The 27,751-nt window shown below is 40.8% G+C and overlaps 1 protein-coding gene across 4 annotated transcripts in view; it reads right to left on the bottom strand.

Annotated features, from left to right (window-relative positions):
* The window catches only part of LOC134546366 (zinc finger protein ush), a 598,990-nt gene that overhangs the window by 145,569 nt on the left and 425,670 nt on the right, over positions 1-27,751 (bottom strand). The window contains exon 2 of one of the 4 annotated variants that reach the window (XM_063389160.1): positions 23,562-23,628. The exons of the other annotated variants lie outside the window; for them this stretch is intronic. Coding sequence (XP_063245230.1) covers positions 23,562-23,628 — 67 coding nt within the window. The remainder of the gene's footprint in view (positions 1-23,561; positions 23,629-27,751) is intronic. 4 annotated transcript variants of the gene reach the window in all.

Here is a 27,751-nt window from a genome sequence, read left to right as displayed (position 1 = left end):
GTACATTAAGATCCTAAAATGATTCAGAAGTTTATAGAAGTTTCCAAAATATTTCCGGAAGAAATAGGTACTTCGAAATGTACCTACCCCTGTAGGCTGTATCGAAAGGGATATTTTTTATTTATTTAGATCTTAAGATCTGTCGACAGCTGGTTCATTTTAGGAGTGATCAATGAATCGGGCAACAAAAGACCTATGATCAGAAACCATTAGGGAATTATCCTAATGTTATTACAGGAAGTTATGGAAACCCGAATGCGGGATGCCCGGACGAAGGAAATTAACCCTACTCTCTAGAATGCGAGTCCAGTATTTGACCACTGCTCCATGTCAGTGTGACGTCAGTATGTGAAATAATCTGCTCTCCGGACCTTATCCAGTTAAACATGAAACATTTTCCCGGGAAATAAAACACATATACATGCCTATAATTCTTTCCAGCGGACATAAAACATTTCGGCGTTCACACATGTCCAGAATTCAACATAAAAATATCCAGTCTTAAGGCCCTGTCACACTGTCAAACTTTCGCTTTCAATCCCTTCCAATTAAAATGAGAAAAAAAAATGGAGGTTCATAACGTAACCAAAAATAACACTAACAATGTTTTTTTGACTAGTTGAATAACTTTCCATCAAAAATTAAATACAAATATTTCATAAATTTAAAATTTGCATCCAGCACTGTGATGCATTATTTTAATTTCAATACCAGATTAAGATTACACGTTTGAAATATCTCAGTCCACAATAAAGTTTGATATCGTGACAATATATTAAACATATTTGAGGTTATTTGTCCAATTTTATTTGACGGCAAAAGTTGAAAGCCATAATTCTTCCAATATTACCCCTCTAACTCTGTTATCCAGTTGGACACGAAAATTTAAGTGTCACATAGGCCTTTACATCTCTTTCAACTAACAACGTATTGGGGCAAATAGGTAGTTAATTATTTTAAGGTCTTCGTGATTGAAAGCCAACAACTGAACAAAAATTCCGAAGTGTCCCCAATCGAAGGAAACGGAACAACCTCCAGACCGCACGGCGCTCAACAAAGAAGCAACGGAATCAAGCGACCGTGCGCAAGCCACCTGCCTGAGTCGAGAAGGGCTCTATCTGGCTACACAGAATACACACCAGGTGCCGCGATATCGCAAATGGAGGCCTTGATAAGGACTTCCGTTCTCCAAGAAGCCCGCGCAACGCTTCAGAGGCGCCCGCCTCCTGCCTGGCAAAACACACGGTGTGCAGAGCTTCAGAAAAAGCCACGCCACAAAAAAAAAAACCCTGCTCAAAATATCTTAAATATGTCTGCTAACGAAAAGAATTTAATAAAAACTCTGAAGGCGTACTTGTAGTTCTGTTTCCGTATTTCGTTTCTATAATGTATTTTTAAAAGAGTCAAAATGGTTAATACGCTTGTTTTCAGAATATTTTTCAGGTATGAAACACTCGGTACAGGTACTTGGACTACACCTTTATCTCCATTTGTCCGCCATATGTCATGGCTACCGCACGAAGAGAAGACTGCGCGACACCGCGCCTGAAGCACCGCTCTTGTGTAACTGCTTATGGCAGTGTACGACTGTAGCTCACTTGACTGAAACATGAAGTTCCAACTGTTATTTATAATACTGTGCTGTGCTTGGCAAATGCTTGTGTTCACAGCTTGGTGTTATTTTGCACAGGCCGGAACACGGCTGCACTCACGGTGATCTGTCACCCGTCCGTCCGTCAACAAGCCGAGCGAATCACGATAATCCGCACGCCCGTCAAATACTTTTGCACTTTAATGCTTCCAACAGACCACAAATCTTAAATACTAGTGAAAATATATATTGTAAAGATATAGATATAGATCTATTATTATGACGATCATGAAAGTTAAGCACTTAATAAAAAATATTAATTTAATATTTTTTCGCTCTGACATTTATTAAAATATTTTCAGTTGTTAAAAATATGTTCAAAAGTATGTTAATATACATTTAATGGAACATTTAAACAAATAAATATACTTAAAATCCTTATAAAGCAGTAAAGGTCGCTGGCAGTAAGTATCTTGCTAACATTTAGGAGGTTATTTCATCCGTCCGTCCGCCGAAAATTAAAGCATGGTAATGTTTTGACGGACGTATGGAATTTTCCGGGCCATTTTGATTGGCTGCAGGTCACGCGATTGACGGACGGACGGACAGGTGACGGACGGACGGACAGGTGACGGACGGACGGACAGGTGACGGACGGACGGACAGGTGACGGACGGATGAGACGGATGATTGTGCGTCCAGCTTCATGTTGCACATATCAGCGTGGACCAAAATCACCAGCGGAACAGCAAATATTACGCTAGTTCATTCAGGAGAGACTGTGACCTACTGACTTTCAATACAAGTATAAGTGGAATTATTTGGCCACCTTCAATGATAAGAACACACAATAATTACTGGATGAGCCTGAATGAGACCGACAAACATTGGCTGTTGGTTCATTCCGACAAAATAAGTTGAAAACATTCACACGAATTACGATCTAAGGTGCTTCCCGTGGCTGGTATACGTCTTTGAAGCTGCGGCTGAACAATAATTTTATTGTAAATAATAGAGTAATTATTTAATGTGGTACCCTGAGCGTCTGAATTATGTTTAATTGAATGAAGTTACACAACTACTGTGAGTCACTGTAGAAAAATTGTTTGAAATAATTGGGTTTAGTAACACGCCACAAAAATATTTGGAAAATAAGGGCATTACCCCAAATTATTTCAATGAAATAATTTTGCTACAGCGACAATATTCGCAGTTGGTTTGGGACTTCGTTAAATTAATCATAATTAATACGCTTAGTATTCTATCTTAAATACTTCTATAGTATTTACAATAAAAATGTCGTTCAGCCCTAACTTCGAAGGTGTATACCAGCCTTCGGGAGCACTTTAGACCCTAAGTCGTATACCTGTATGTTTACAGTTTTTTTACGTGATGAACTTGCAGCGTTTGAAAGCTTAAAATGGCTATTTTTTTCTGCCCATTACGAAAGACACAAGCTTACAATGTTGCCACAGCGTTGGTATCATGAAAAAACACGAATAGAAAAATAAAAATAAAATAAAAGTCTAAATTGTTTGATATTTTTTAATTAGCCAATTCATACACGTATGTCCCACAGCAAATAAATGGGATGATTTATATTAAGGGTATTAAAAACTTTTGCTGCCTGTCGATGGGAAGCGACGTGTGTGTTGGTGCTAATATTTTATTCAGACTGCTTCTTAAAGAATGTTCGATACTGTTGCAATGATAACATGTGCGACAGGTCGTTGTGATCGCATTGCGTTCACATTTTACCAAGAGATACAAGAATACTTTTTTTTTTGAAAATGCCTACAAATGCGAAATATGTTCGCATTTTATTCATTCGAAATAAACAACCCGTTGTTCCTTTACGAATCATGGGACGAATAGCGCGATCTGGCAACACCGGAGGTACGAGCGCGGACGGATCACGTAATGGAAAGCACTCAGCCGGCCGTCGCACGGCGGTCTTCCTTGGGCCGGCGGCAACCACCCGATACTCTCCCTGACACGCTTCTTTACTCCACGCTATCTGCCACTTCCCTTTTCCACGTCCTTATCTGCCCGCCGTCCTCCGCTCCTTTATTCATCTGCGCAGATAAGCCCCTCTTCGGCAGATACCATTAACTCCAGCCGGTCGCACAGCCTTCTCGGGTCCCCTTTTAGTTGACGCGATAGCGCGTTATTGCGAAACAATATTAACTTTTTTTTTTAATCACGCTCGGTATCTCAAACGTAGAAACAAAAAAATAATTACCGCGTGATTATTTATTTTTAACGGAAACCGACTGAAAGCTTTGCCAGTTTCGCATCTGATAACGGACGTGACTCGAATAGTTGATCGGCTGGATCGATGCCGATGTTGACGAGATCTCCGAACACCCGACAATAAACTGCTGTAAAGATATGAACACCCCGAGAGCGCGTAAAACTGTCCCGCTCTTAACGAGAAACCAATAACTAAAGCGGACGTAGTGAAGCTATTTTAAAACCCCCCGTCAGTTGGCTGGAGGACAGCGGGCTCCCAGGGAAACTAAATGAAGTAAGAGGACGCGATAGCTTAATGCAGCGAAGACGTTCAAAAACCAACCAAGTGGAACGATTCCCAGTTCTGACTGATATCTCCTTGAGAAGTGCGCAACAGATTGGTGCGAGCGACGTTTTATTGTGCGGTACAATATTTACGTACTATACAGAATGCTTCCAAACAACACCGACAACTCCAGAAAGGAAATTACATAACATAGGACAAAAATATAATTACAACTTTTTCCGTAAAGTGATAACAATTATTTTCTTAAAAAAACTATTAGCAGTTACTTTAAAATAAGCAACAAACTGGCGGATAACGTTTATATAAAACGGACATATTATTTACACATGTGAAACCATGATAGAGAATATAAATAACTTCCCTTCGTCGATGAAACGGGAGCGGGCCACCCATTTTACTTAGGAGGGGGGACACTCAATATCATAGGAGTTAGGAATTGTCAGGAGACGGCAGGCTGTGAATTCACGTTCAATAGTCACCATCGCCATGTTGTGCCGCCCAAAACATTGCGGAAATGATATTTGATAACGTCTGATGGTGGTTAGTAAGTATGAATTAGAATCTCTGTCATTAAACACAGACACGTTCGTAAAAATAGTCATTTAAAACTGTTTCCACAATGCAAACACTACACTTCAGCCGATGTTTTGGACGTCTAACAAATATGGCGCAACAATTAGTTGAATGTAAAAAAATACTACATCGCCCAGTAACCATGCAATCTTGCAGAAGTGACCATCCCCTCTGCTATCAATAGCCACACTCCTGGGGTGTTGCACTGGTTATTACGTTTCGACGAGTCATCCGGTTGTAAAAATATTTCACTTAATTTTTTTTTTTTTTTTTTGTTGACAAAAGAAAGGACTGGAGAAGTTTCGGTGGAGTTCAGGGAAATAAGGGGAGGCGCCTTGGTGCGCTGAGAGGCACGTCAAAATATCCATCATTCCATCTGCCGGGCCTCATGCGCGCACGCAAGGAGGCTGTATCGGGAGAGCGGGATCGGTCCAGCCCGTTGGAAACACGGGGAGAACAATGGACGATCGCCAACAGTTTCCCGGGCCTCCGCAGCTGCTTATTACGAGGGTCCCTCGGCCCGATAGCTCGAATATCGCCTCCGCCAGGTCGCATGTTGGCTTCCCCTGCCTCCCAGATGTTCGCCCCAGATTACAAAACACACACTATACTTCGCTCCCTCGAATTATCTCCTAATAGCCATATAAAAACCCAAACCTTTGTATCTTGATTTACATTTTTTTGAACGCGCAATGGCTTTAAGATTTGATACGTGTGTTTTCCCGAAAGCAGATTCCACCCGTCAAACGCTGGATCATCCATGAAAATATCGGACAATAGGCGAACATATAACTATAGATGTTTTATATCGGTTTAAACCAATTTTATATGTATATCTACATTTTATGCATGAAATAATAAAATCAAATTAAATTTCTAGTCCAGTTCCTTCAGATACTTAGTAAATATAAAAAAATATATCTTAAATATTTAATGATGGAATACATGGAGTGAAATCGATGTATTCTAATCAGCATAGACTATCTCATTTAGCCTTCGTAATCCGGATAAGTCGTCAAAACAAGGATTTGATGGATGTAAATGCCTCGCTTGTCGCAGACATAGAATCAGTTTCTTCTATCATTTGAATTGGTTTACGTCACGGTGGTCAAGTGGGTGGACCACTCACCTTCCACCACGGCGATCCGGGTTCGTTCTCTGGTGGGGGCACAGCAGGATTATTCATTTTACATAATTAGGAAACGTGGCAGACGTTGCCGTGCGCATGTGGGTTTTCTCGGTGCACTCCCGTTTCCCACACTCATTCATCCCGTCAATGCTCCATCATCTCGAAGTATCACAGCTGAAGCATCCACAGCTCGACACGACAGCCCCGAAATTACCTCAAATTTTGCGGTTTTATGAGTTTGTAACTAACTGCAATTGCGATGGGTACGTAATTAAATGTAGTCTTTAATTGATATAAATTTCTGCATCCCTACGAGACACATAATAGCTTTTCTATACTGCTATATTTTAATTGTAATTGGGAGCAGAGATGACAATGGCAGCCCTGACGGATTTTCTTGAGTTTGTCATTATAATAGGTAAGTAGGTGAATATGTGAAGTGCCTATATTTGATATTATTTCTGTGTCGATTTCTACGAGAAAAATATGTACATCAAGGTAGAAAGCACTAAGGAAAGTCATAATTACTTGTTGATAAGACAGAATTCACGACAAAACAACCCTTTTTAAAATGCTTCTCATTTTTATCTTTCGTTAATTACTTCCTTTTAGTCGGGGGTTTTTCAAAAAATTTATTTCATCCTTTTTCGATTACAACGTTGACATCCGTCATGTGTTTTTTTTTTCAATATTTTTAATTATTTTTATAGGTAGTATTAATCTTAACCTATAATTATAGTACTAATATATAATTTTTATATAATTATACGTATGTAAAATTATAATCTTTATTTATTTATTTATTTCATAGCCATAAACAATGAAATGGGAATTTACACAGTGACTCACACATCCAAGGTCTGATAAAGTCCGTGTATCACTGAGAGATAAATTATCCACTTCAGTGGACGAACAGACTAAAGCGTTAACAAATTGTCGGCATCGACATCACAAGAGAAGACGCGGTACGTTAAGATGAGGCTGGAGCACTGGACGGAATGAATGAGTAGGGAAACGGGAGTACCCTGAGGAAACCTGCCACACTTTTACCACTCACACATATCGGGAATCGAACCCGGCAAGCCTCGGTGAGATGCCTAAGAGTTTTTCGTACCTAGAATTTACCAGGGACGGATCTTGGGCTTTCTTTTACCCGAGGCAGAAATAACGATTACCCACCCGGCCCCCTGCCACCAACACACAAACACACAAACAAACACACACTCAGCAATAAACGTACCAGGCATAATATGCTTAGCATCCTTGTAACCTAACTTAATATTTTAAGTTAAATTTTATCAAACCCTTTGTACTTATCAGTGTTTATGTGTACATTTCACGTACTGTTTTTTTTTTTTTAGAGAAATAACATAGTGTTAAAGGTTAAATAGAAACTCAAAAGATTTCAAAAAAATAAAATATAACTTTTATTGTGTTACACAGTCGCTACGGAAGCATGCGACGCACAAACTCAATAGAAACAGAGTACATAAAAGATATTTATTTAAAACATGATTATCCTATGAATAGTTACGCTCCTCACTGACTCACTGAATCTGTCACTCCACAGAGATATGCATATCTTGGATACTTGCGTATTTTTAAGCACAAATATTAGCCTACTCCATAGAGATGTACATAAAATAGAAAATTGATGTGTCAATAGTGTAAAACTTGAAATACAGCTACAAAAGTGTAACACGCCTTAGTTATTAAATTAAAGTGTTCATTATATTTATAATTTTTTTAATGGGCGCACTAGGTGCCTTACGAATAACTATGCTTAAAATTACTAAAAAGGCTTAGGTATATCTCAGAAAGTTTAGCTTGAAACGAAAAACAGAGAATATATTTGCCCCTTGATAATAATTAAAATCAAAATAAAAGTTAATAATGTACAATTTTTTTTCTCTATTCTCCTTGATTTCACAGTGTTGTAGTCTGCAAACATATGTGGGCATATTCTGCAGCCCCTCTAACCCAGCCCTAGAACTGCACCTGGAGTAGGAGCGAGGGCGCAACAGAAGTGGGTCTGTGTATTCTCCTGCCATCGATGTGTTCCCTTACGGGCGGGCGCCGCCTCGTGCAGATCGCAATTCCCCCGATAAGCCCGCCCGTGACACCGGAGCCACGCGAGAGGCGCAGACGAGCGCCGCGACGCATCTGTCGCTCGCGCCGACGCCGTGCGACGTCAAGCTTCCGGCGAGAGGAGGGGGAGGGGAGAAGAAAAAACGTGCCTAATGAACCAAAGTTTTATCTGCTCGCAATTTTTCTTACAGATTGGAAGCGCTTCAACGTTTCCCCCACCCCATGCAGCCCCGCGCCGTTAAAACCAACCAGGCGCTTCGCAACAGGCCATGACTCCGTCTCCCTTCGCCGCGTTTGTTGACTCGCGAGGCGTCTCGCTCGCTCAGCCGCTCTCAATGGGATCACCTACATTTCTTATCTCCGCGCTCCGTGCCACCCCCGGCGCGACTCCGCCAGCCTCCCTCCCCTACATCTCCCCTACATCACCCCTCCCCCCGCCAGCTACCGGTAATTTTTCTCATGGCGTGAGCGGAACTGATTTCCAACTCCCGGTCGTTTAGGTAACAATGGCGCCGGCGTATCAGGGAGCGGGGATCTGGAGGGGCAAGGGAGGGGAGGTGGCCATTAGGAGGCGGTGAGCTCATTGACTGGCTACCGCGTTCGACAGCCAGCAAAATACTCGCACATTCCAACAGCCCCCTATCAAGGCAGACGGTAATTTATCAGCTGGGTAGGAGAGGGGTTGAGGTTCGGGAATATTTTCTCCCGTGAAGGTGAAAGGAAAAAAAAAAAAGCGGAGTTTGCCAAATTTCCTGCGTTCCTTCGACGCGCCATGCGAGCTGATAGGAGGGCATCCCTTCTTCTTTAAAAAGCGCTTCCACCCTACGGGTGTTCGGAGGACAACCAGCCTCTACCGTATCAATGATTTATTATTTTTATCTGTCACTGGGAAAAGGTAGCAAGAGGAACTGCAGGAAGGGGAAGGGGAGAACGAGATTATACGCGCTGCCTAATGTCTGCAGTTAGTAATGATAGCTATTAGAAGAACGCCCACACATACCGCCAATACCTCGGAGGAACCGCTCCAAGACGAATGGCAAGTCGTTCGAGCTGGTTACACAAAGACCCTGCGCGGCGTGAGCGATGACATGAGCTACAGCCCATCTGCGCTAGTCGAAACATTTCAAATAAATCCTTTGGCAATACAATTACCCACGATTGCACAAATTTAACCAATCTGGTCACACATGCGGTGTGTAGGGATTCAAAAAGAAAAAACAAGCATATTTAAAAACTTCTTAAAATATCCGAGTGGGTTCTGTTTACGAAAAGCATTCAATAATTCGCTGACGTCGGATTCGTAGTTCTGTTTCTGTGTTTCGTTTGTAAACTATGTTTAGATGAGTGAAAATGGCTAGAACGGGTCTTTTCAGAATAATATTTAGCCATGAAACATCCGGTACAGATTCTTGAAAGCATTCAAAGGATTTGAATTACGTATTTTAATTATGCTATGGTAACCACTAAAATCTCATACAGTAGTTAGTTGCCCTATTCACGACGAGAAGACAGCGCCCTAGTTCTCAGCCTTGTGCTTAGAGGCGATACCGCGCTAGAAATACCAGCGAGCGTCGCACGTATCATCTCGCCTCACCTACATAAATACACCTCTGAGCAGTTTCATATCTTCACGAGTCCTATTTGTTGAAATAAACATTGGTCATGTCACTCACCTCCCACCAAGGCGGTCCGGGACCAATTCCCAGCGAGGTCAAACAAGTGGGAAACTAGGCGGACGTTGCCGTGAACCAGTGGGTTTTCTCAGGGTACTTTCGTTTCCCCCACTCACTCATTCCGTCAAGGGTCCGTTCTCATTTCATCACCCTTCATCGTTTCTAATGACATTCGATTTAGTCGCGACGTCCAAGTTTTGATTGTGCTAACTTTGCAGCAAATAAATTATAGGTAGTTTTATTGTTTAAGTGACACGTATCTCATTTGTATTATCTGCCATTAACAACGACAGCTGCAGCTTAGGTAAGTACAGAAGCTCTAGCATTAGAAAAAAAAGACCCAAGCATGGAATTTGAAAAAGGATTCCTGAGGACTGTAATGCTTCGATGTGCTAAGCACGCAATCAAAATACATTCAATAACATTAGGTCGCGGGAGTACGTTCTCCTTTCGAAGGACGAAGAAACAATTAAGATGCATCCTAACACTGAAACAAAATCAACCTAGAAGTTTCTTGTTTAGTTTAACTTGGGCCAAACCATAGAAACCTCAGTTTTTCAGGGTTTGGGGAAAAACCTAATTTTTATGAATTTACGAATAGGCTACTAAAAATAAAGAGTTTTCAGACGAAGTCTACATACCAACGGTTACTCCAAAACTGTATACCACACGACTCCATGCTTTCAGCACATGCTAGAACTGACATAAAAATTCTCCTTTAAGTTTATATAAAAAAAATTAAATAAGGACTTGTTAAGTACAAAAAGTGATTTATAAACAAATGTGGTTCTATTATGAAATTATTTCAAATAATGTGCAAAAACGCTAAATATTAGAAGAAAAATAAGTTCAGATACTACCACCTAACGTCTAGTGGACAGACAGGTGATCAAAGACTGTAACACGACACAGACTAAGTACGTTGGGAAACTATGGAAAACAGAAATCGGGATGATTCAAGATGTTATTCTGGACATACGCCATTGCTGGTTACACTGTATGTCATAAGAAACCTCAATAACGTACAAAAAAGGTTAAAATTACAAAATGGATGTACACTATACACACATAAAACAGCTAAAATCAACCGATGTCAAAAATTAAAAACATAAGCAGCACAGTAAATTCCTGAGAACGAACTATTCAAAACATTTTTAAAGCACAGATGGACACAGTGGGCTAAAACGAGGAGACAGTAGCAACAACAACAGCAAATAAAGACAAAAATAACTATCTTGGACAACACACCGACAGCACAGACGAACACAGTGTTTCCTAAGACAACAGTTGCGATTTATCGAGAATTCAGATCTGTTCCCGTCCTCAGACTGATTTGTTCGTTTTTTTTTTTGTATTTTCAACTTTTTTGTCCATTTTTGAGGTTTATTTTAACATGCAATGACGTATGTCCAAAATAACACCTTGAATCAAACTTCTCCATTACAAGAACAATTCAAAGAACGTATATATCGAGATGGCCTGACTGGAATTCGAAGCAGGCGGGCTGATGGCGAACATTCCCAGGGACTTGCGGTATTCTCCACGCTCTACCGGAACACGTACCGCATTTGGTGATTACTGATTACGAACCAACAAGCGGTGTGTGTTTGTTATGATCAGCGAGACTCATGAGCCGCTTTATAAATTAGTGACGTCAAAGGCAAGCAACCACTGAATATTTAACATGTGCGTTGAATGTGGCAGTGAAATGTGAAAATATGTTTCAGTTATAAATATAGATTTTTTTATATTTTATTTCGACCATTCAAATTAGCGCTGATTTGCTTGATAATTATTTAATTTAAAGATGGAGTAAAATACATTTGTTACATAGATGCAATCCATGCCTTTGTATTTCCATACCAAACATAAAACCATAGATAAAAATACTACTGCAATAGTTCCTAACCTCAAACATTATTACGTTAAACTTACAGCAGTGGCGTAGCGTGGGTGGGGCGGAGGGGGCGGCCCGCCCCGGGCGGCAGCCCGCGGGGGCGGGTCGCCGGTGAAGCGGGTTGAGATCTGATCTATGATTCATTCATTACATGTGTCAGACACACTATAATGTTCCATTTTTATCTACAATTTTGCGCACCAACTATTTTTTAATATTTATTTAAAAGAAAAACTGCGAAATCACTGACAGAGCTCTTTATAACGTTTGTTTGTTTACATACGAACAGCAACATCGCATCACGCCGCGCCGCCCGGCGCGCGCGAGCCGAGTTGAGCGGCACTCCTTATTATGTTAATTACTCATACAAAATCTTTTGTTTCACGCGTCGGCCCGTGTCGATGCCTCTCTTTCGCACTCATTGAATTTAGTACTACGCATTGTACTGTAAAGTTTGACCTTAACCCAGGGCAAACCAAACAACTTCCGCGAACCGGGACACAGTAAAACTCCTATACTGCCCCGTACCGCGAGCGCAGGTAAACCCAAAAAAATATTAAAACCCAAACTAATAGCAGGCTTAAAAAATACTAATAAGGTTGCGAACAGTGAGAGGAGGCAGCAAGTTAAAAAGACGCAAAATTTATATGACAACATTTAATAAATATATATATATATATCATAAAATCGTTTCATCACAAATCGGCGCATCCATCATAAAATACCTACCCTATTACTACTTATAAAAAAATAGCTATATAATAATACTAAAAAAATACTTTAACAATTCCCCGAAAAAAATTATAATTTGATCATATACTTCGGAGCTCCAAAAATTAAATATAATTACCAAAAAGGCATTAAAAATATATAAGAACATATTAATACAAATACAAATATAGATACGCACCGGGCGTATCACCGCTGTAAATACTAATTAACATAGGCGAAATCTAGCAAAAAATTGACACACCTTAACATGCAAATAAATATACCAAAAATTTAGCAAATTACAAATTATGGGTTTACAAGCCCTTCTCAGTTAAATCATTTTCTAACGGTCGACGCCTTTTTTCTTCTAGGTCTGGCAGGGATTGGATGAAACACGCTGAACGTAAAATCCCAGTTTCAGTTTTATTAGTCCGTTAATTTAAATCCCAAAAATCCACAAATTATAGTTTCGCACCAGGGGTCTAAAGGGTCAACGGGGCAGTGGCACAATTACCTCAGATCTACTATGAGCTCCGCTAGACTATAAACTTGGCTATATTGTCGATTGAACAAGAATTGGCTGCTAATATTGATTTTGACAAAGTTATTTCTGACTTTGCTGCTCATAAGGCCCGTAGAATCCGCTTGTAAAACCGCTCATCCTATTTTAACTTCAATAAAAGGTACCTCATTGCATGTGAAATTTAATTTTAACTAAGCACCTATAGAATGGGGGCGGCAAAATGGGTCTCCCGCCCCAGGCGCCGAGATGGCACGCTACGCCACTGACTTACAGTAAATATGTTTGGCTCCTTAACAGTACCAGTTGTGATAAAAAGAAAACTGTGCCACTAACATTTCACATTATTTATTACTTATTTTAGTTAAATTACATCCCTAAATAATTATTCCCACCAACTGATACACCGTGGTATATAACGTAGCACCGATGCGATAAATACCCATCCGAAATGTGTGTTCATACTCAAAGATTACGGTACATATCGTCAGAACGTCATCAATGGTCGGAGCTCAACAAAGAATGTTATGCTCGTATCCACGCAGCCTCTTCCTGCGGTAATCTTCACGACCTTCGTTGCTTGCCGCGTCTTGTATCGCAAAATGTGTGTTCATAATCAGCCCGCAGGTGATACGGAGAGTCGAGTGCGCCGCTTCGCTCCGTGAACCTGGATCTGAACCGATGGTCAAGTTCGCGTGAGTCTGTCACTCGTTCTGTTTACAACTATGGTGCTTTAAGCAGCGACCTCACAACGTTACGGCACGCAAAAAAAAAAAAAAAACAGAAGTTTGCTTAACGTAGATATGATAAAATGATTTTTCTATAATCTTAATTTTCTTCACTATAACCACCTACTTTAATAACATGGTTAAGCAAATATTAAAGCAAATGACATTCAAAAAAGGTTCATACAACTATCATCAGATCATATACAACGCCATACAAATAACTTGCTAAATTAGAATTTTTTTTTTCTCAAGATTATGAAAAGTCAAAGTTACGCGATTGAAAATCTTTGCCGCATAAAAGTCGTGCAAAGAAACTCACCCCCTCCCTTTTCACCCCAAGAGTGCAGAATTTTTTTATGGATTGCAATCAATAGTACTGTTATTCATGATTGCGTAAGGAAAATTTTTAGTCACAGTATTTTATAATTTTGTACGAAGAGGGGATTTAAAAAAATTTAATAACTCAAAAACCTCTATATATATATACGTGTGTGTGTATATATATATACACACGTATATATGATTCGTAACCGTATTGGTTTGTGGCCACCATTGACGTAGAATTTGGGGGGGGGGGGGGGGATGTTTATCCGAGGAGTCCGGGACCCATCCCTCCAAGGATTAAAAAAAAACTAGTGAAGACAGAATAAGAAAATCATAGTAACTTAGCTACATACGTTTACAGAGAACTTATTTTGAAGGATTACTGTAATCCCTATATTGGGTTACAATAAATGCATTTCCTCCCACATCTAGCCCAACATGCTTCATACACAGAAAAGGCAGAAATTGCTTGTAAGAAGTCTATATTTAATGCCGATTTGCATACGTGTTAGTTGTAAGCATGTCTAAGCATTACTGCTGCGTCATTTTTACCTCCCCCCTGCAGTTTCCCCTTCCGTACGTTACAAGTAGCGTATAGCATGCTCCTCTATGTACCTATCCCCCCTCCCCTTGTCGTCTTCCCATTCGACCGCTAGTGCATGCGTTGGAGTGGCGTCGTCATTGACGCATTCTCCTCCTCTACCAGTTCCCCCACCACGTACCTAAATATTCTCCTAATGCGATCGGAATTTTCGTAACAATCCAAAAAAGTGGTAGCTCCTCCAGCAAAGAAGTTTCACTTCAAGAAAAAGTACACATGGAGATTCACGCCGGAAGTTCACAATTGTAACAAACATGGCGACGAAAAAAACAGCAAAGAGTCGAACCATTGTGTGACTTCTTTACTCGTTATTTCCCCTCCTCCTCACCAACATCGAGCGCCCTACTCCTGAGCGTTAAACTATTCACCACGCTCTGCGACGATGGCGCGTCCGTCCTCCTTCCCTTGGTTCGTCGACACGCCGCGCATTAACACTCCGCACGTCGGTCGTAATACTTTCCATTCTGACGCTACCAAAAGCTAGTTGAGAATATTTATCTCTATTAGGTTGATTAGATTGACGATTATTTAAGTTTAGTACTCAGACGAGACAGGATCAGGAATGAGATGGTGGAAGCAAGAGCAAATTACAGGACTCGAATGATATCATTGAAAAAGCGAGAATCAGATGGTATGGCCATGTGCAGAGGATGAGAATACAGAGGCTGCCTAGAAAAATGATTGAGTTGAAGTACACAGGAAGAAGGCCCTAAAGAACACCAAGGAGATGGGACGAGCAGATGGTTAAAGGAGTGCAGAAGAGAGGAGAAGAATGGAACAGAGTGAAGGAGGAGGAATGGTGGAGTGACAGAGGTAGCAGTAGTGGTAGCAAGGGGGGATAGTGGGCATATACCCCCTCGAATTTATAAACAAATTTACAAACTATCAGTGAAGACAAAATGTTACTTCGTGAGAAGCCAAGTCGACTCGACTACTACTGTAGGCTCATATAACCAGTGTGTTAGTGTCAATAGCAATGTACAATTTTTGAATACATGTGTTAAAATAATTTTTTTTTATCAATTTGTTTTCAAAAATCCCCCCCCCCCTCCAAATATTTATGTTCTCGCCACTGATAGGAAGATGGAGGCATTTTACTCTTCTGATCGGGCCGCAGTTGATGATGGTGATGATGATGATGGTGATGATCATGATGGTGGTGGTAATTTATTAACCATCAAACTCTTTTTTTTTTCGCTTTGATATTTATATATTTTCAATTTACGTATTTTCAATTTACTCTACGTTTCGGTAGTTAATTTAGAACTTTGAAATGTGTTCAAATGCATTTTATGGAAGCAACTACACAAAACCCTTCAAAACCTTGTATGATATTAAAAGTTGCAGGCAATACCTTTCAAACATTTTGGAGGTTGTAATTCCGCCGCCCGTCCGCAGAAAGTTAAAACTTGGGAAGTTTTTGACGGACGTACGGGTGGATGTAATTTCCCAGGCCTTCTGATCGGCTTGGAGGTCACGTGATTGACCGACGAACGCGACGGATACTGTGAGTCCTTCAGCTTTACCCTATCGGCCGTGAATAAGTTTCACTTGGAAAGATAAAAGGGCGAAGTTACCTGCGATGCTGCCGATGTTTCCTCCAGCGAGTGCGAGACGAGCAGAGTTGACGAGCGCTGTCTCGTGGCCGGGCAGTCGAACAGTTGAGGAGCTGAGTAGCGCACGAACTGCGGTCTGCCGTGGCGTGACGCGGCCTGTTCGCTTTATCAGTCGAGCGCAGGGTGTGTTGCCGGGAGAGAGGGGGCCACGAGTGTTGACTTTACACAGGAATTCGCGGGAAGATACGGGAAGTGTACAACACGCACGGCTGGAGTGGGAAGTGTAGCGCGCCCGAGTGCGTGCGTGGTTGGAGGGTTGGTATGGGGAAAAGGAGGGAGGCACCTTGATATCTCGCCTCCAGGGTTGACACTGTGATTACGCGAGCAAACACAACTGCGCCGGGGCTGCAGCCCCCCCCCCCCCCTTCCCATTTTACTTCCCCTAAAACCTTCCTCTTTATCGCCTTCACCACTGGACTTCTTACCTTCTCGTGACACCTAAGCAGTATGTGAAAACTCCGAACAGCACTTTTCATCGCTTCGGCGGCTTCGACGGTTTATATTTTCCCCTCGATAAACTCTGAAAACCAAATAACGATGTATTTGTTTTAAGAGCAAAATACATGACATCAAGGCTTTCGATGGAAACTAAAGGCAAGGGGTCAAATAATTTTGTCGGGTTCTGAATGCACATCTTTTCAAAACCCTACATTTTTAGGTAAAAATCTAAATACTGAAGACGTTACATTATCTGTAAAAATGATCTGCGCATATTGTATAACTTGAAAGGTTTTCAATGAACTCTATTAGTAGTATACTTATAATTTTCGTCCTATTATCACGCATTACAAAACAAAAACCGAAACCCAACCGGGCCTCTCTTTACTCGCCCCTCCCCCCTCCATAGCCTGATCATTTTCCACTATCTCTTGACTGTCCAGCATTACAAAGAATACTAATGAAATAATGGTAAAGGCATGGGTTTTTTAAAAATATAATTTCGTTGAAACAAACCTTCCTAATGCATAAAATTGTTTCTTGCAAGGGAAAATATAACAAATAGCACAAACAAAATAAATATCTATTTATTTTTATTAATAATAGCACATAATCTTTGGAAAGGCTTGAAGCCACTAGAAAATGCTTCCCAAGCTTTATATTTCGACGGACGAAATTATAACATCCAAATTTTTGCAAGGTATACCCATAGATTTTATAATGTTACATAGTTATTAAGAAGTTTTTTATTTGTTTAGCTGCTTTCATTTCGTGTTTTCAAACCTGAATTTTTACACATTTTAAAGTTTGATATTTGATACAAAAATGCTAAATTGGAAACGTGACGGAAGTTGCCATTAATCAGTGGAATTTTTTTTGAGGTACTCCTCCTCATGGATATATGTATTAGTAAATGGAGTGGGTGTCTGTTCTGAAGTTGAAGTCACCCTGTTTAGCAGTTGGCTAGCAAGGAGTTAGTATTAAACTTCTTTATGTAAAAAAAGTTTAACCTTTCAGATGGAAAATGAGGGTAGAGGGTAATTCTCATTTTTGACTTCGGATTGATTCAACATGGCAAATATTGCACACATTTGACTCCCTAAACTTCTTGCCACTAAGGTACCCCTATTTCATACAACTATTCTACCCTTAACATATTCCCACCATGCCACCCCATTATCTCTTACCACTATGCTACCCCACTAACTCCTTACCATTATACTACCTCTTAGCATCTTCCCACTATGCCACCCCCTAGCATATTGCTACGAACTAATGTGAGGAAAACTGGGTTCGTAAAGGATAGACCAATTAAGTTTTATTAATTACTAATATTTACATTTCTAATAAATAATTGTACTTTAAAATGTCGGATCACTGGCACTTAAAAATGTTTATTCTTAAGTCACTCAATGTCTGTCAAGTCCACAGTTCGCACTCCTCACTGGAGCTAGACTAAACAGTAGTTCGCCCCTTACCTCGCACCTGTCCACACACAGTATCGCGTCACTCAGTCACACTCTCTCGATCCCATCGCTCCACGTCGCACCACTCTCAAGGAAGGGGGGGGGGGGGGTGTCTCTCACCCTCTTCGCCGATGTCGCTCTTCCCTTCACTCGCGGAACTCTCTCCGAACTCTCGGAACTCCCGCGGAGGCCGGCGTCGTCGCTTATATCCGCACGGCATCCTTCTCGAACGGACGAGAACGGCTGTCACGTCATCCCGGCCGACCCGACGCCCGAAGCATCGAGAATGGCCCCAAGTCACGTTCTCCAAGCTCGGCGGCCTCCTCTGTGGGCCCGCAGAATTCCCAGGCCGCGTGAAGGGCAGGTAACAATAGTAGGAGGCGGGTCAGTGAGCGGGGAGCGGAGGGGGACGGGTAGCTAGACCCTGGTAGTCCGGACAGGCACGTGTGGCATGCGTGACGTCAGCGCCCGTGAGGCACCGCAGCCAGACTCGCTGGTAGACTCGCTCAGGTACCTGGCATGCATCATGCATGGCCTGGCCTCCTAGCACGCACGTAACAATATTACCACTATGCTACCCTTTCTCACTTCTTACTACTATGCTACTCCCTAACGTCTTACCACTATACTATCTCCTAACAATATGCTACCCCTGAATTATTAACACTATGAACCCTCTAAATTATTTCCGTCCCCTGTGTCATTAATTCTGCAATCCCCATAGCGCGCGGTGGATGTCTTGAGAGCGTACGCGATGTGGAGAGCTCGCAAAAGAGAATATAAGTGTGTCGGTCGTTTTGCACTAGTCGGTAAGCAGAATGTAATTACCCTAATTTATTTTTAGATGAGTTTCGGGGTAGGCGATTGGGTATTGCCTTAACAATCAAACGTCTGTTATAGTAGTGTAACCTGCACCTATGATAATCAGCGATTAAATTAACCGTTTAGTGACCCACAAATAACTAAAATATTAAAATAATTCGATTAAGGAAAAATTATTCGCTTTTACTCTGGAATGTCTAATATTTGTTTTGCGTTAATTACTAACGTTACATTTCAGACTCAACCTCAATGCAAAAATCTACCTAAAAGCTTCCCAAACACGAAACGTTTATGCCTAACGCAAGCGAATAATATGCGGCGATGGGGCGAGATGTCAATGTAAGTGGGTGGGAGGACAAATGGAAAAAAAAAAAAAAAAAAAAAAAAAAAAAAAAAAAAATTTAAAAAATTATTTATTAGAGGCAATGAACGCAGATTACCCCACCTTTCCCAGGAAGATAAGCTAAAAGGCAGTTTGCAAACTAAACTATGCCAAGCCTTCGTCGAAAGCAGCACACGCTTGCACAACTTATCCACGTGTTTGGTATCAGAGACTATGCTCTGGCTTTCTCACCGGGCGAGGTGGTAAGGCCGAGTACTAAAATTCCAAAAGACACGTGTTCGAATAACGGTCGCCCATCTTGATTTTTGTTTTCCACTGTTATCCCGAGATGCCTGCAGGCGAATAATGTGATTTTTAATCAGAGGCCATTGTTGGTTCTTGGTCGTGTTGTGAGTCACCGTCTCTAAATAACATTGTCAACTGCAATTGGAAAAAAAAAACGGACTTACAAGTTATTAGCAAAACTAGAAAAAAAATCACGTTCTTCACCCATAATTGTTCAAATATCGACAGTAATAAGAAAACTTAAAATCTTTCCGCCATTCCGCCATAAATGCACATTCTCACCCGTGATGTATTTTTTTAAATTTTCTTGTCATTACTATTAAGTATTAAAGGACTAAGACTGAAATTTAAACACGATGGATGCTCCCTTGAGGTATCGTGTTTAAATCTCAGTTTTATTCCTTGAATAACAGTAATAACGAGAGAAAATGAGAAAACAAATACAATTGGCGTGTGAGCCTTAAGAGTACTATAAAACTCCGCTTTTACGTCAAAGAATAATAGAATAAAATCTTCACCGTTAAATCTTGAAATGTTTCCAACCTATATAAAATGTAAGTATGTAAAGCTACTGTTCAGTTATGCGTAGCATTAAAATAATAAGGGTAGTGAATGTTAAGGTGAATTCGAGTGAAGCCATGCGTGACGAAGAAAGACAAAGGAGATAAAAAATAACTACCTAGGTTTCTAAACACGTGCCCAGCAAAATGAAATAACAGTAAAAACAAAAACGGGAACTAAAAACAACCTTCTGTTAAAACCTGGTCGAAAATACTCGGTAACGTAAACAAAACGGACGCCAAGCTGAAGCGTGAAACAGTGTTTGACACGCGGCTCCGATTGTCCCGATATCGTTACATGAAGTATGGGGGCAATTAAAATATTTGAGAGGCGATCGTCGCTGTCTTCGGTGCCCGTGTTCAGGGTCAAGAGACGGCGAGAGAGAGAGAGAGAGAGAGAGAGAGAGAGAGAGAGAGAGAGAGAGAGAGAGAGATAACGGGAGAGAAGGCTCTCTGGGTTACTCTTCTACACAGACGTAAGATTCCTGACAATCGAATATTCAGATGTCAGTTTCCGGAGGTGCCCGCGCGACCGTGCTATCTGGGAGGGGTCCATCTCAGCGGTAAAGCTAATCCTCACTTAGCCCCGAATCGTTAAGGGAAATACATTAACGGTCTCTTAAGACAACATGGGTCCGGGGAGCCAGGGTTGAAGGGAGGGGCTGGCGCGTAGGGAACGCAGGATTGCGTCCGTGTGTACACACATAAAGAGAAAGGCGATGGCTATCTCCAGCCACATTACACAGCCAGAGAGGAAGCGAGTGAAGGGGGCGAGAGAGGTGAAATCTGGGAACTCTGAAGGAAAAAAGAGTTCCGGACAGACAGGTTTTTCATCCTCTCCTCACCCTACCAACATCTTTCGGGCTCTTTCAATATTTTCTTTTTCACTGGCATGACCTGGTGATGGCTCGTGGGCTGGACCGCGACAAACAAGGGGAAGTAACAGAACACGAGGATTTATTCCCAGTTGAAACTCCCCCAGCGAGTGTGTTTGTCCTTATCAGCTACATCGCGACATAAACTAGCTGCGGTCGCCAAGTGCTTACAAAACTTGCTCAAATATACGCCGCAACAAGAGAGGGATAGCGCCAGTAACAAGAGAAAGGATAAAATATGTAGCCAACCTCAGCGATCCTTGATCGTGTTACATTACAAATTTATCAGCAAAATAAACGAGAAGAGGATACGTGACGAACGTTGACCACGGGAAATATTTTGGAATAAAACTGTACATGCTTGTGCCTGAGAATGAGAGATAGGTTTGTAACATCAAACATATACCTAATCATATGTATGTATATAATATATAAATACTACTAAAATATATTTATCGTGCAAGCATGATACGTACGATTTCAGGTTTTCAGGCTTTGTTTGGTTAGTATTTTTACAATAAATGTGTTTTTTGGTGTCATAAAATATCTACTTTCATTCACTGCTCGCAGCACATGCTTGCTTAGAAATCCAGGCGGTTCATGATACTTTTCTGAGTGCTGTATATAAATAATTTAGGGAAATAAGCGTTAAAAATTTTAAATAACTAGTATAAAGGATATACATCCGGACAGCACCTTTGCAAAACGGCAGGATTTAACAACTTAACATATCAACAAATAAGTTAAAACTTCTAGTAAATTTTGTACTTACGTAATTTACAAGAACCTTAAAAGAATATAACCGCTGTATTAATGTTTGATTTGTTTACATTGTTAAATATAGTCTACCTATTTATCATCGATTTATAAGCAGTGACCATTCATTTCAATAAGTATTTCATGTACTTGTAATACTTGCAATATTTCTACTCCACAACACATTAATTCATAAAAGTAAAGCGACTAAGCATTTTTTGTACACATTGATGGCTTTATGTGATTTAATAAAATTAATGTTCCAACACAGTTCAGTCATGGGCGTTTGTAGAAAGTTTTCGTAATAATTGACCACTCGCTATTTTTTAAAATTATTTTCCTGAGGTATGGATTTGAATCCCGGTTGAAATACAAAAGTGTGTTACATCTTTACTAATTTAAAATTAGCAACGTTCAAATTCCTCATGCAGCAAGGGCGTTAGTAAACAATAAATTTAAAATGTTATAAAACTGCGTTTATGTACAAAAAAGTGTTTTTTTTTTTTTTTTTTAACCTTTGGTATAGACGTCATACTTCGTAGCACAACTGGGTGAAATTAATTTAATATTTTCTTGCCGAATACTTGGAGATTGCATTGGTGAAATTTAAGACGGAGGCCGTAGAATCTCAAAGAGACGATGAAAGGAAAGTGCGCAGATGACCGCTTCATTTAAAGAAAGCTAAAGTCACCCAGAGAACCAACGGCTGGGTGAGTCAGAATACGACTGACAATCTTCTGCTGTGGGTTCATGCAAAAAAAAAAGTTTTAAAGTTATTGCCAGAGCTTTTGAAGTTGGATTTTAACAGCCTTTTATTAATGTGAATAATAGTATTATGTTCCATGTGGGGAGAACTGGGTTCATAAGGGATAGCCCAATTTAGTTTTATTACAGTTTTTTTAATTACTTGTTTTTAAATTACTAATAAACGATTGTACTTAAAAATGTCTTATCACAATTACTCTCAATTAAGGATGTTTATTCTCAGGTCACTCAATGTCTGTCAAGTTCCACAGTTCGCACACCTCACTGGAGCTAGGCTCAACAGTGGTTCCTCCTTACCACGCGCCTGTCCACACACAGTCTCGCGCAACTCGGCCGCACTCTCTCGATCCCCGTCGCTCCGCGTCGCGAACTCTCGTGGGGGTCTCTCACCATCTTCGCCGATGTCGCACTATCACTTCACTCGCGGAACTCTCCGAACTCTAGGAACTCGCCCGGTACTCGATCGGAACTGTCGCGGGACTCGCGTGGAGGCCGGCGTCGCTGCTTAAGTACCTGGGGCGCTCTTCTCGAACCGACGAGAGCGGCTGTGACGAGTCGCGTAATCTCAGGCGAACTTGACGCCCGAAACATCGAGAAAGGCGGTGTTTATTCTCGCCACTCCGCACGGTGGCCCGTGGAATTCCCAAGGCCGCTCAGCGATAGATAACAGCGCCGAGGAAGGAAGATTCGCGGGGTGGAGAGGGGGAGGGGTAGCAACGACCCTTGTGATCCAGCCAGGCACGCGTGGCATGCCTCACATCAGTGGACCGCACGTGACACGGCGCGTGACGCCAGTGGCCGTGCAGGACCGCCAGCCAGCTCCGAACCTGGTATCGTGGTCTGGTCACTAGCGTTCGTAACAATTAAGACAGTATTTCAGAAGGAAAACTGAGTGTCTGATAATGTGTAGTTAGTCGAAGAAACTACACATTTTGCCACCGCAAAAGCTTTCGCTGTCGTAAAATAATGCCATTGAAATAATGAAGGGTAACACCTCGTTTCCAACCGCCAGCTGACCCTTCAGCTGAAGTTTGTCGGTCGAATACTGACTCATTCTGTTAGATAACAACCAAATGTGTTGCATCCCAAAATAAATATATTTTGTTTAACTAAGTTTTGAATTCCGAAAGTGTCTCATTATTTAATGGTAGACATATTATCGATAGTTATCGACAGTTCTTACGTGTGAAAACACTAAAACACTAATGCCAAAAAGTAAAATTTGTTACATATGGTTACAATTGTTATTTTCTATACTTACCAAATGCGGTCATTTGTTTCTCGCCAAATAAATAACTCCGACGATGGAGACTGGAATCGGTACTCACCTGAAACAATAAAATAAGACACAAATTACAATTAATAAAAAAAATAATTACAATTTAAAACTCTACTCGAATAGAGCAGAGTCACGTTAGTAAATATTTTGGAAAGGAAATTACTACACAGTTATCAATGCTGAAAAAGACCACTCAAAGTTTGACTTTTCATATAAAATCCTTATTTATTTTCTTTCCTGTCAACATACGTCAAAATTTGGCGTAACATCGGCACTAACTGTGATCGAGTGAGCAGGAGCACCGGTATTTTTCCACACGCCCCATGTTCGTCCTGGATAAGAGGGGAAGGGGGGGGGGGGTAGACTCTGTCCCGTGTCCATATTACGGAAACTCCTCCCCCTTTCTACAGATACTTTTCGTTACAAACTATGTTCATTTACAGCAAAACGTGAACAAGTAAGTAGTCCGTAGTGGCCTTGATCGCTCATGTGGGCAGTGGAGGCCCTGGACTTTGCAGGGCCCCATGAATTTTGGTGAGGGGCCTATCGGGGGCCCTGGGAGGTATGTAATAGCCATCTCCGTAAAATTTAAAGAATGGAAAAATAAACTATTTTAAAAACGATTTTTTATACAATCTTGAACTTGAAAATTCTTGCGAATGCTATGATAGTTTGTCTTAAGAAATTATTATATTCTTTCGAGTTAGTTTTATAAATGTTAATGATCGAAAGCCGGTGAAGTCGCGTCGCGTCATTACATGAGACATTACCATTATTGAAAGTTTTTAATGTAAGAAATTACGAAAAAATTGTTGATGTCTAAAAGGAATTGACCAACACTTTGAATTGCATAATACTCCATTTTTCTAATTAATTTCCGTATATTCTTACAGAAAACTAAGACAAACAAAGAAAATAAGAATGATAAAGGCCGGCCCTGGTCGTGGGTTTGAGCTCAAATCCCGGTAAAATTAAAATTTATGAGCACTTTAGTCGAAGCCGAAGTGGGTTTGAGCCCGCTATAATTTTGGAGGTCCCGGCGCCTAAAGCCAATGTACATAGCAGTGCATCATAATTTTATATTTTTGAAAGGTGTTTTCAATTCCATCAATAATGTAACTATAGTTGAAGTTTTTAAATTGTTTTATTACTTACTTAAATATTATTCAATAATTTTTTTATGGTTCTGAGATCATTAACAGATCAATTTATATTTTATTTCTAGCATAAATTGAGAAAAAGAGATCGCGTGCAAAACAATTTTTAGTTAACTGTAGACTATTAATATAGTATTTGTTAAAAACTCTTCAGTTCTAATGATATCATTCATAAATAAATGAATATATCGTGTTTCCTAAATACTGAAAATCTAAATTTCTAGGGTTATTGACTTACAAATGATATATTAAAAATAAAAAGTTTTACAAGAAAGTACACGCATACACACACACAATTCAAAACAGTTTACCATTGAGTAAAACACGAATTTAATAGTAGCATAACAATGTACAATACTATCACTTTAAAGAATGTAAAAGTTATCAAATATTAACAAAAATAATTTCCATGTAATAATTAGCTGACAAGAAGTTTTTTATACATTTTCGAGATTTGCAAATAACAAGAACCTACATTCAAAGCTAATGATACTTAGTAACAAAAAATTTGGAATTATTCTTAAATAAAGCGAGTAACTTCGTGTTCAAACTTGAACAAATTTTATTTCGGTAAATTTTTTATACATTGATATTAGTAGTCTACGTTCTAAAATCGTGTGACAGCTTATTTATGTACCCCCCCCCCCCTTAATCACGCTTCAAAACCTAGCTCTACATCCAAAAATAAAGACAGATTGGTCAAAGAACCCAGCCAACCAGAAGAGCTAGGAGCCCCAGCCAATCACTAAAGCCCAGCTCCGATTGGACAAACCAACCAGCCAACCAGAAGAAAGCGAAGGCTCTGACTGGCCCACAGCTGCAGCTAATCAGGTAACACTCTCCTTCTCGGGCGGCAGAGTACTAAGAACCCCAATAGGCAACTGCTGCCTTGATGAGGGCGACTGCTAGGATGACTGAAATGTGGGTGATATCTCCGGCTTCGACGCGGCTTCAACCCAGAAGCCCAGCAACTCCAGACAATGGGCGCGAAAGCCAGCGATCTATACTATTTTGTCGCGATGAAATTGCAATATTTTCTCAGTCGAATTCACTTTCCTCCTGTGTATGTGTGTGTATATATATGAACATACATACGTGTGTGCGTTTATTTTTATGGAAGCTAAGCCATTCAAAAAGTATGCAAGTTAATAAGAGTGTTTCAAGGAAATATAAAATAATGACCTGAAAGGCAATTTAGCGCGACGCAATAAACAATCAATGGGTTCTAGAACACAGTGGCGTATATGTCAAAAAGTTTGAAAAATTTAGATTTCTATACCAAATATTAATTTGGACGTTTGAAAGGTGAAATGCGCAGCTAACTAAGAGCTGAAAAACTATTGACTCACACCAAACACTATAGAACTCTATACTTCTATAGTTTTTGCTTACAAAACGAAGGACACGTGAATGTGAGTCCCAGGCGCGGGTTTTAGCAAATGTCGTAAATATGTTATTTGTATGCTACAAGAAACATAGGCCTATTGTGTAGGTATTTTCTAAAAACATTTTTGTGTCTGCTGTAAATCCATGTGAATAATAATTTGGGGCAGGAGAAAGTAAAATAACTGTTTGTTCAACTTCACAATTAGTTTTAGTATAAGAAGTAGGTACGTTTTGTACATAAATATTCTGTATAAGTTACGCTTTTTTTTGTAGATTTACAATATTACATTTTGGCAACAAGTTTCCAAACAAATTCTTTGTAAAATTACAAATTTCTTTACAGCGTATCGGTGACCGAGTGTTTCAGCGGTATGAAAACATTCACGTTAATTGGTACGAGTCACACAGATGTGCTATCATGCCGGAGGGGGAAGAAATAAAAGCCATGCGCCGAGGCCGAGTATTTGAGTTTCGGGTAACGCGCGCGTCATTGTGAACGTCTTCGGGGGGAAAAATAAAAACCAGGCTCCGTAATTTTTTTTTTCCAATGGTTCACGACACCGGCCGGCCCGATATAAACTTAATTAGTTGCTGGCGTATTAATAGGCCAGGCCCTGCGATGTCTGCACTCCCTTCCACCCCCTCTCCGGGCGGGAGGCACCTCCAACGGGCTGTGTCGAACAAATGAATATCAGGTTCTTGCAGGCTCGCGGCGTCAGACAAAGCGAAGAGGGGGTTGGAGGGGTGGGAAGGCAGGGGCGAGTGTGCGGACAGTGATAAGAGGGACCTCCCCCTTCCCGATCCCTGCCACCCTTATATCCGTCAAGTCGGCTCGCGAGGAATAAACTCCTCTACCCCTCCCCCTTCCTGGTTACCCTATCACTACCGAACCTCGTCCGCTGGTAATTAACACTCGCGCTGTCGCGAGACGACGGGCTAAATATCGCGCGAACGACAGCGAAAATGGTGCATCTACCAGGACAGTGTCCGTTCTGAAACCCTAAACCCTCCTCCACACGCCCCATGATTAGGGGATAAACTAGGAGTGGGCGAACTGAAGGCGAAACCAGAGTCGGCGTGTGTTACCGTGACAACTGTTAATAGGGCACTAGTCCCATTTTCCCCTGTCTCGGGGTTTTAGATACATATCAAACCACAGTTACTAGCACGGCTTCTACATTGCGTTTCTTGGCTCGACCTGCTTTTGGGCATTAGCTGAAGTCCAGAGGTTGGACCTTGTTAGTAAACATCAGACTACAGTAAGGTATGGAAACATTGTGAATACTTTGTTTTTTACATGTCACGTCAAATAAATGTTTGAATATAGAACTTAAAACTGAATTTTCCAAATAAATAATTAAAGAATCCAATATGGTGGGCACTAATAAGACGTCTGAGAGGCCTCTGTTTACAAAATGTATTTATAAACCCTGTGCTGAGCTTGGAATGGTATTTCTGATCTCGCGTTTCGGCATTTTTTTTTATTTTTTTTTTTAAACTGAAATCGGTAAATCCGGGTGTTCTCGGCATAACTTTTAGGCATCAAAACTCTGTGCCGGATCTTGATGGCACAGTAAAGACTTGGTACTTGCGCTTACAGGCGATACCGCATGAGAGGCATCAGCGAGA

The sequence above is a fragment of the Bacillus rossius genome, chromosome 1, assembly GCF_032445375.1.
Source record: "Bacillus rossius redtenbacheri isolate Brsri chromosome 1, Brsri_v3, whole genome shotgun sequence".
In the NCBI taxonomy this organism is placed as follows: domain Eukaryota; kingdom Metazoa; phylum Arthropoda; class Insecta; order Phasmatodea; family Bacillidae; genus Bacillus; species Bacillus rossius.
This window is presented reverse-complemented; position numbering and strand designations above follow the sequence as displayed.